The following is a 10,523-nucleotide window of genomic DNA, read 5'->3' on the forward strand; positions in this document are numbered from 1 at the left end:
TAACGATGATGTCACTGGTAGACGGGTTTCTGGACTGTCCACAGCCCTCCTATGAGACACAGACCAAGTAGGAAAAGTTGTATCATTTTATCATGAGCATTAGTGAGAACCTATTATATGAAGATATGTTGAAAAGTGGTGAAGTCGTCCTTTAAATGTTTAATGGACCACAATGGAAACGAGCCACTGACTTTTTTTTGTGTCATCCATTTACCGTGTTTATTGTACTGCCTGTACCCTTGAAGATTGTCAATTCAATATTAAAGGAGTAGTTCACCCAAACATGACTTGTTTTCTATCAATTACACACCCCATGAAGCATTGAATTCATGGATATTTTCAGTTTTTGTCGCATTCCTCAGCCAATAATTTGATTACCGACGAAAAGATGCTAATACATCCGGTAGGAGACTCTTCTCATCAAATTATTGGCTTAGGAATGCGACAAAAACTAAGAAATATCCATGAATTCAATGCTTCATGGGGTGTGTAATTGAGAGAAAATAAAAAAATGTTTTGGGTGAACTACTCCTTTAAGATGAACAAAAGATAAGATAAGATAAACACTGCACGACAGAAGCAACACAATGATGCCAACGGTCGCTCCATTAGCAGGTGTTCTGCCCGATCCAGGGATTAAGACCAATATGGGACTCTTGCCCACGCGGCTACGACTTTTTTTCTATTTTTATACTCTTGGCCTTCTTTTTTTGGGCCCTCCTTATCTTTTATCTTCATATCTTTTTTTATATCTGGCTGCCTATTATTCTTATCTGCCGTGTTTTTTTATGATCTGCTTTTGTGGTTTTTATGACTGCTGTAATTGCCATGGTGACTGAATTTCCTTTCTGGGAGCAATCAAGGTCTGTCCTGTGTCCTATGGTCCTTTTAGGACATACATTATAGTAGTGTTTGTCTCTATAGGACAGACAGACAGACAGTGCTGATAGGCTCTATGCACAGCAGCCATATTGGAAAGAAATTTGGCCTCTTCTTACTTCCTTCACAGGTGTTACCAATGAAACTAATGAAGGCTCTGTTCCATTCTGGTCAGGGTGCTGATATCGTGCATGTTGGCTCACTAGAAACACTCCATTTTGGTTCCCAAATGGCCCCTTATGGTGGGTGTGTAACTCTGAGAGTGTACAAATGGAACCAAATGGACCCGTAAGGGTCCATTTGGTTCCATTTGTACACTCTCAGAGTTATGGGGGTCCTTGAAAATAAGACACCCACTATGCCACACTGAATGGAACAGAGCCTTAATTAGTATCATTGGTAACACCTGCGAAGGAAGTAAGGAAGGGGCCCAATTCATTCCCAATATGGCTGCTGTGCATAGTCTATTGTGGTGTTAATTTTGACTAGCACATTTTGATTCAGTTTGAGTCATAGTCTTTTGAATAAAATTCTGTTTAGTTTGTCATATTTAAGTCGTCTGAAATGTTTTACTTTTAGTGCAGCTTTAGTAGACTAAATATAAGATTTTAGTCGACTAAATGTACAGTTGATTTAGTCGACTAAAACTTATTTTTGGCAGGCTGTGATGCCATCGAAATGTACGATAGGCTCTATTCACAGCAGCCATATTATCACTTCCTTCCCAGGTGTTACCAATGACACTAATGAAGGCTCTGTTCCATTTAGTGTAGCGCAGTGGTTTCCACGACCCCCATAGCTCTGAGAGTGTACAAATGGAACCAAATGGACCCGTTACACACCTGTAAGGGGCCATTTGGAAGGTTTCCAGTGAGCCAACATGCACAATATCAGCACCCTGACTTTGTTTGACCAGAATGGAACAGAGCCTTCATTAGTATCATTGGTAACACCTGTGAATGTCTTCACAATATGGCTGCTGTGAATAGAGCCTATCGCAGTGCGACGCGTTGTGAGCTTGTAAGATCCGCTATTTTCGGTCTGTGACACCCGTACGCATGATGACTTGTTTGAGGTCTACTGGATCGCTTCTCCACCAGTCCCCGCCCTAACATTTTAGTCTAGTTTTTACATTTGTTGACAAAATTGTCAGTATATTCAGTAATAGTTTTAGTCATCATTGCTTGGTTTTTATTTAGTTTTCTTCGTTGAAAAAGGGTCGTTCACGAAACATGTTTCGTAATAGTTTTAGTCGACTAAATCAACAATGGCTGTTTTGTCTTTGTTGTAGGACATGTGAATAGAGGAGACTCTTCTACATGCATCCATACTGTTGGACACACACACACACACACACACACACACACACACACTTTGTTTGTAGACAGGTGTACATACCGGCTTTGTTTGTAGACAGTTATTCTAGATCTGACTGGGTTTGTAACAGTGACCAGGTGTGTGTGTGTGTGTGTGTGTGTGTGTGTGTGTGTGTGTGTGTGTGTGTGTGTGTGTGTGTGTGTGTGTGTGTGTGTGTGTGTGTGTGTGTGTGTGTGTGTGTGTGTGTGTGTGTGTGTGTGTGTGTGTGTGAGAGAGAGAGAGGGGGGAGGGCAGTGGACTACAATCCCTTTGTATTTTCAACGATCAGCCAGTTAATTTTGTTGACTAAAACAGTACATCTACGTTTTTTTTCACTGATGAAAACTAAATAAGAACTAAATGCAAACTACGCTGTGATGACAAAAACTATGACTAAATATACTGACAATTTCAACAAATAAAAACTAGAGTCATGTGTTATGAGGACTAGTGGACAAGAGATCCAGTAGAACTAAGACACATGATTTTAAGCTTGGCTGCGTGTATGGGTGTCTCTGAAAACAATAGGCTCACGAAACACGTCTGCGATGCGTTGTGAGCTTGTAGATCGGCTTTTTTTCAGCACACGGCTAAGTATAAGTATTACGACTCCATCAAGGCCCGCCAACATACATTTTAGTCGACTAAATCAACTGTAGATTTAGTCATTTATAATCTTATGATATTTAGTCAACTAAAACTTTCAGATGACTAAAATGTGACTAAACTAAATGGAACTTTATTCAAAAGACTGTGACTAAAACTAAATCAAAATGTGCTGTCAAAATCAACACTGCGATCAGCATGTTGATATGATAATAACATAATAATGTATGTATGTTTCTATATCAGTGGTTCTCAAAACGTGTTCATGGCAAGGACCCCTTGCCATGGCCACGGACCCCCATCTCAAATTATTTTGTTTCAGGGACCCCCCAGAACGAAGCAAAGATTTGAGTTACAAATGTTCGCTTATATATATATATATTCAAAGAGATATTTGTAACTCAAATCTTTGCTTCTGGGAGTCCCTGGAACAACATATTTTGAGATGGGGGTCCGTGGCCAAATAAATATCATTTTGGGAGTCCTTGACATGAAAACGTTTGTGAACCACTGATATTATAGCAAGCAACATACTTTTTTTTTTTCTTCAAAACACTGTTAGGATTTAGAAGACATTTGTAGAATCCCTCAGAAGCAAAGATTCAAGTTACAAATGTTGGCTTTAAAGAATATATATTCAAAGATTTGCACACATTTTCACGATTTTTCAAAAAATAGCAGATCTACAAGCTCATAGCGCGGCACTCGAGTGCCTCGCTACGAGCTTGTACATCTGCTATTTTTGAATTGCCAAAGAAATCTAAAATGATACCTGGGCTAATTTAGGAAAAGTGGATGCCATTAATCCGGCCACCGAGGGAGCAGTTCAGAGTTAAGTGTCTTTGCTCAGGGACACTTCGACCAAGTCTAGGCTGAGAACCAGTATTTTGTGTCACATATATCCCTGTTAATACCTCCCAGCTGTCCCAGCCTGGCTGCACAACAGAGAACATATTAAAATTGTATCGCCACCTCAAAAAAGGGAAGAGTTGCCGATTCTGAACCCAAATCCCATTGTTCTCATGTGAGGGGATCGTATTCGTTGTCGCCGGGCAGAAATCTCACATCTCCACATTTTTATGTTGTTTTTTTTGTAAATTAATTCTCTCTACTTGTGGCGTGTTTTGAGCTTGTAGATCTGCTATTTTTGCTATTTCTTCATTTGAATCGTGAAAAGTTAACAGCTTTGGACATAATGAAGTTTCCACCCGACAGCAACAATATGATATGTATGTAATGTATATACAGTACACAGTAGATAAATATAGATAGATACATAAATCCAATTCTTAACAAAAGAAGAAAAGCATCCACTGTTTCCTTGACAGTTTAACCCATTAAGACCTGGAACTGTGTCATTTTTATATTTGAGCTAAAAAGCATTATTTTACACTTTGGGCTATTCAAAAATAGCAGATATACAAGCTCGTAGTGCGGCACTCGGTGCTTGTAGATCTGCTATTTTTGAAAAATCGTGAAAATGTGTGCAAATCTTTGAATATATATATTTTTAAAGTGAACATTTTTAACTCAAATCGTTGCTTCTGGGGGGTCCCTGGAACAAAATTATTTGATGGGGTCCGCGGCCAAATACATATCATTTCAGGGGTCCTTGACATGAAAAAGATTGAGCACCACTGATATAGAAACATACGTTTTTCACAATACTGTTGAGATTTAGGAGACATGTAGAATCGGCTACAGGTCTCAATGGGTTAAATACAATCCCTTGCAATATTTGTGACTAAATATACGGGTGGTAGACAGCGCTTTATTTTGAATGTTGCAAGTAGGGTTACGCATCTGATATTGAAACAAAAATGTGATAGTAAATCTTATAACATGTGTATGATCTTGAACTGCCTTGTTGTTGTCTATTGATGACCAATATATACTGTGCATAGTGAAATGTTAATCGTTTCCCTTTTCTTTACATGGTAATGCATATTTATTGGTTATTTTACGGCATATTTGATGGGTTCGAACTTCTGGGCGAAAAAAAAAAAGTACCTCCACAGGTGGGTCACGGAATGAAAAGTAAACCTTTTCATTCCGTGACCCAAAAAGAAATAAAATAGTCATAAAGAATGGCTATTCAGATGAAAGCTTTCACTCTCTTCACTGTCATCTCCCTGTCTGTACAGTATATTAGACAGACTTCTGTACTAAATGTAATCTAACAACGACCATACAGACTCAGAGGTTCATCGGTAGGGGGCATATCTCCGCCAGAAAGGAACTGTGCCCAGTCTAGGACGCCAGTCATCTATCACTAGGCCGACATATAAAACGTAAAGAGAAAGAAAAACTGTAGGGGGGGATTTGGGGATCTATGCTCCACTATGGCAGTGGTTTTCAAACATTTTTCATGTTAACGACCCCCAAATTGATATATATTTAGCCACGGACCCCCACCTGAAAAGAAATTGTGCCCGAGGAGAGAAGATGTATGTAAAAAAATATATATATATTCCCAAAAAATCCAAACATGAGATTTTTTTTAAATGTTTATCAAAAATAGCAGATCTACAAGCTTGCAGTGCGGCACGAAGTGACGCACTGTGAGCTTGTATATCTGCTATTTTTGAATATCCAACGTATACATGGATAATGTTGTTAAAATGATTGTGATACTGTCTTAACATATTTTGCTGGGGACCCCCTGGTACCCCCCCAAGGACCCCTGGGGGTCCCCGGACCCCACATTGAGAACCAATACCAAAGAGCATAACATAATGCCATACTGTATTACCATAGAGCAGTGGTTCTCAACCTGTGGGACATGATTTTGGGGAGGGTCCCCAGATGACAGTGAAGTGACAATTTAATCAACAAACTATAATATAAAGGCTGGTCAAACATTGGCCAAATGTAGACCTGAGGCCGATTCTAAAAACGCCTTCTAAATCCTAACCTAAAGTTTTCTGAAAAACTTCAAATATTTATTCAAAAATTACAAATAAAAGTATGTTGCTATATACTGTACATAGAGACATACGGACGGAAACGGACGGCCTACAAATTCACGCCCACTTTTGAGACAGCGCTGCTACTCGGGGTCCGTTAGAAAGATGAACTGCAGCTCTCAATGCAATCTTTATGAGTGGCATTGTAAAATACCGTCATTTCATTGGTTAACGACTGAGGCTGTAGCGACTTTTTTGGTGTTCTAATAAAGTGTCCCATTTGTTTGATTTGTCCTTTTTAATGTCCCATATCTGTCATCTCGATATACTACCCACAATATACTATAATATACTCCATCAGTATGTCAAAACCGCTAGCGTCGGAGATCTAGAGTTTAAATGGTCGCATGGTATATACGTCACGGACGCATCCCTTGAGGTTTTCAATACCCAGAAAACTGGCGAAAGTGGACGTTTTCAATATGTTTTGGTCATTATCTCTGGAACAGAAGGTCCAATCTGCTCAGTTCAAAGCTTGTTGGGTGCGTGACTTTGAGGACATTAAGCACACAATGACACATTTTCGGGATATTTTTTTTTTTTTTTAGGGGAGACGAGATCTTAGTTGGGCAGGCGACCGCCTGTCCTGCCTCTACAGTGTGGGTACACCACTGGTCGGCGCTCGGAGCTCGTAAAGACAGTGATGTCACTGAAATGCGACAACTTGTCTGTCTGCCAACGCGGTGCGGATCGGCAATGTTCTCACTTTTTATCTGTGGAAACCGAGTCAAACTAAATGTAATGCCTCAACTCCTACATTCCAAGTGCGTATCAGGGTGGGGGTCCCCAGTTGAAATATGATCGTTATGTTATTATATTATACCAGGGGTCTTCAACGTTTTCAGGCCAAGGACCCCCTAGCTGAGAGAGAGATGAAGCAGGGACCCCCTCCTCTATATTGTATAAAATTGTGTTTCAGATTAAACGTTTTTTGTTCTCTTGGTCTGCTTTTTTTCCCTCTACGCCTCTTTGCCAAAAATAGCAGATCTACAAGCTCACAACGCCTCGCAGCGCGAGGCGTTGTGAGCTTGTAGATCTGCTATTTTTGGCTCAAGTTCTCCTCAGAAAAGGGATGCTAGGGTTCAAGTGGTTAAGGCAAAAAAAAACATAACACAAAGATTTGGCGGACCCCCTGTAGTAACTCTGAGGACCCCCTAGGGGTCCCGGACCCCCTGTTGAAGACCCCTGTATTATACCATATCAAATACCATACTGTACCATAGTAGCATACCATGTCAAGGACACCCAAATTGATATTTATTTGGCCGCGGACCCCCACCTGAAAATGTTTTGTGGCCAGGGATCCCCAGAGGGGAGAAAAATGTTCGAAAATATCAGATGTACAAGCTCGCAGCGCGGAACGAAGTGACGCACTGCAAGCTTGTATATCTGCTATTTTTTAATAGCCAACGTATAAAATATGGATTCATTTGTTAACATGATTGTGATGCCGATTGTGAAATTGTGAAAGTAGCCGATCTACAAGCTATCCGCTTATTTTCACTACTTTTGTACGCACACTCTTTTATGATGAAGCAGGGCATCGGCTTACAAAAGATATGAGGTTTCTGACCGACGGCCACGGTTGTATTATATAGCGTAGATTATGTATGTAAACTTTACTTAAGATGTTAAATGCCCATTGAGACACACAATGTGTTTTTCAAGTGACACCTTGCCAAAGAACAGGTAGCAGAACAGCATTCTAAACTGGGTCACACTGACAGTTTGACACACATCACAATAACATGCATTAACCCTTTAAGACCTGAGGCAATTCTTAAAAATGATTTGTAAATCCTAACCGTTTTTTGAAAATAAATAAATAAAAAAATAAAAAACAGCAGATCTGCAAGTTCATAGCGCGGCTATGAGCTTGTATATCTGCTATTTTTGAATAGCCAAAGAAATCTAAAGTGACAGATGCGTTCCAGGTCTTAATGGGTTAACCCATTAAGACCTGATTCTACAAATGTCTTCTTAAACTTATTGCTATATCAGTGGTTCTTAAACTTTTTCATGTCAAGGACCCCCCAAAATATGTATTTGGCCGCGGACCACCGACCCCCTTCTCAAAATATTTCGTTCCAGGGAACAAATGTTCGCTTAAATTTCAAGATTTTTCAAAAAAATAGCAGATCTACAAGCTTGTATACCTGCTATTCTTGAATAGCCAAAGAAATCTTAAAATGCCATGCGTTTCCCAGTCGGAGTGGGTTATAAGTAACATCTTCTGTGACACCTAAAAATAACACGGCAGCCTATGGGAAACATCCATCTACACCTCCTTCCTGAGAAACGTCTGCCATCAGGACCTTGAACTCCCTTAAAGTGGCATCTCTCTACTAACTGAAGAGGCTTTTGTAAGTTGTTCCACGTTGTGTGTGGGCGAACGACATGAAAAGGCTTTTTTTTTTCCCGAACATGGAAACAATTCATGGGAACTTTTAAGAGCAGCAGCAGTCAGTCAGTTGGACCGTGGTTGATAACTACTAACTTCAAAGTTAAGGAGGTTACAAGGGTAACTGGGGAGCTTAGACAGGACAAACTACATAGAACTAGAGGAGGACATTATTTTTGTATAGATGTATAGATACTAAGATAGATAGATAGATAGATAGATAGATAGATAGATAGATAGATAGATAGATAGATAGATAGATAGATAGATAGATAGATAGATAGATAGAATTATGGCATTACAGCAGTTATGAAACATAGGACATATGGCAGAAAAGGCTGTACCAAAAAATGCTGTAATATAGAAAGTAAAAGGGTAATCAGATAGCAACACATGGGGAATACCAGACTATACCATATACTATTATACCAGAACAGATTATACCATAACCATAACATTGTACATACACAATATGCAAGAGTGTTTGTGAGTGGTAGTACCTGGTATCAGTGGTGTTAAGTAACTAAGTACATTTACTCAAGTACTGTATTTAGGTACAATTTCGAAGTTTTTTTTTACTTTACTCGAGTATTTCCAGTTGTCAGTACTTTTACTTCTACTCCACTAAATATTGTACTTTTACTCCACTACAATTATATGAAAACTTGAGTTACTTTGTAGATGTCATTATTATTTCAAAACATGCATTAACCACTTCAGCCCTATATAGACATATATATATATATATATATATATATATAGTCCAGCTATTTGAAAATAGCAGATCTACAAGCTCACTATGAGCTTGTAGATCTGCTATTTTCAAAAGATTTGTATTCATTTTGAAAACTTGAAGTGGGACATTTCTAGCATAGCAAGTACTTTTACTTGGGTACTTTTTAAGTATATATTACATATTATCATCACAGCTAACCTGTTCCACTGTGGCGGGGTCCTGCGACTGCAGCCTGGCCGCGTTCTCGTACTCATCCTCGCTGTTGTTTCCGCCGGCTCCCTCCTCGGCGTCCTGCCCGGGCCCCCCCACACCGCCCCCACCTCCCCCGCCCCCAGGCCCCCCGGTCACCCCGCCGGGCTGCCCTCCTCCGGCCATCAGCGCCACCCCCCCGCTGGAACCCTGACCGGAACAGGTGCCTCCTATTCCGCGGTCACCGCCGCCAGCCTGCCGCCGCCTCTTGCTCAGCCCGGGCCCCGAGCAGCAGCCACCGCCGATGCCCCCGCCGCGATCGAGTCGATCCCCGCACGATCCCACCCCACCACCGCCGCCGCCGGCGGACGGGCCCGGCCCGCCGGAGCCGACCATCATCATCATGCCGCCGCTACTGTCTCTGATCATGCTCCCGTCCCCGCTGCCGGCGGGGGAGAGAGCCGACGATCCTCCGCCTCCTCCTACGGGCGGAGGGGAGGCCTGCCCGGGCCGGGAGCTGGCCTCGATGCTCCGCCTGTCGTCCCTGGCGGACAGCGGCGGCAGCGCGGGCTGCAGCTGGTGCTGCTGGTACGAGGACCAGGGCGGAGGGGAAGCCCTCGGCCGGGCGCCGGGCCGACCGAGGTGCTGATCGCGGCTGTTGTGGGGGTCCGCTCCGCTCCTCTCGTCGGCGTGATCCGAGACCCCCCCGCCGCCGACGCCCCCCGAGCTGGGGGGCTTCTTCTTGGGGAGGATCGTCATGATGTTGATGTGATGATGGTTGTTGTGTGTTTATGAGGAGGTGGTGGGGGGGGGGGAGGAGGGAGGGGGGTCAGAGGGGTGACGGCGGTTCCCTCCCCTCTTCGCGGATCCAATAACGTCGGTTTGATCGCCTCCCCGAGCGGCCGCGGCGGAGGAATGCGCCACGTTAGCGTCTTATCTGGCGGAAAATGGCGACGAGTGTGAGGATTGTTGGCGTTTTGACGGTTTAATGTTGAACAAAAACAAACCGTCTCCTGCTTCTTCTTCTTCTTCTTCTTCTCTCTCTTCTTCTTCTTCCCGTTCCTCTCTCTCTCCAGCCTGGCCACTAAACATCAACACAGCCCGACCTCACTTCCTGTTGCAACCAGGATGTGACGTTGAGGTGTTTGTTGGGAAGCTGGCAGAATGGCAGATACGTTATACTGTGTATGCTCTGTCACACGCGTCATGGCGCAACTTGTTCCTGGTTTTGGCACTTTCTCCATTTACAACCCGCACATCTATATAAACGTTTACATTTCAAATATAAAGTGCTGACCCCACGGCCATGGATGTAACAAGTTGAATCGCTTCGGACTAAGTACCCGTATCTTACGTATTGTTCAATAAAAAGCATTTGAATCCGATTGGC

At 42.3% G+C, this 10,523-nt stretch overlaps 1 protein-coding gene across 1 annotated transcript in view; it reads right to left on the reverse strand.

Moving 5' to 3' along the window:
* otud5a (OTU deubiquitinase 5a) overlaps positions 1-10,228 on the reverse strand; it is a 44,672-nt gene extending 34,444 nt beyond the window's left edge. Inside the window, exon 1 of the mRNA XM_084070235.1 lies at positions 9,143-10,228. Coding sequence (XP_083926361.1) covers positions 9,143-9,892 — 750 coding nt within the window. The 5' untranslated portion in view covers positions 9,893-10,228. The remainder of the gene's footprint in view (positions 1-9,142) is intronic.
* Positions 10,229-10,523: the final 295 nt, after the last annotated feature.

Source organism: Gymnoscopelus microlampas (genome assembly GCF_963454915.1).
Source record: "Gymnoscopelus microlampas genome assembly, chromosome: 10".
In the NCBI taxonomy this organism is placed as follows: Eukaryota; Metazoa; Chordata; class Actinopteri; order Myctophiformes; family Myctophidae; genus Gymnoscopelus; species Gymnoscopelus microlampas.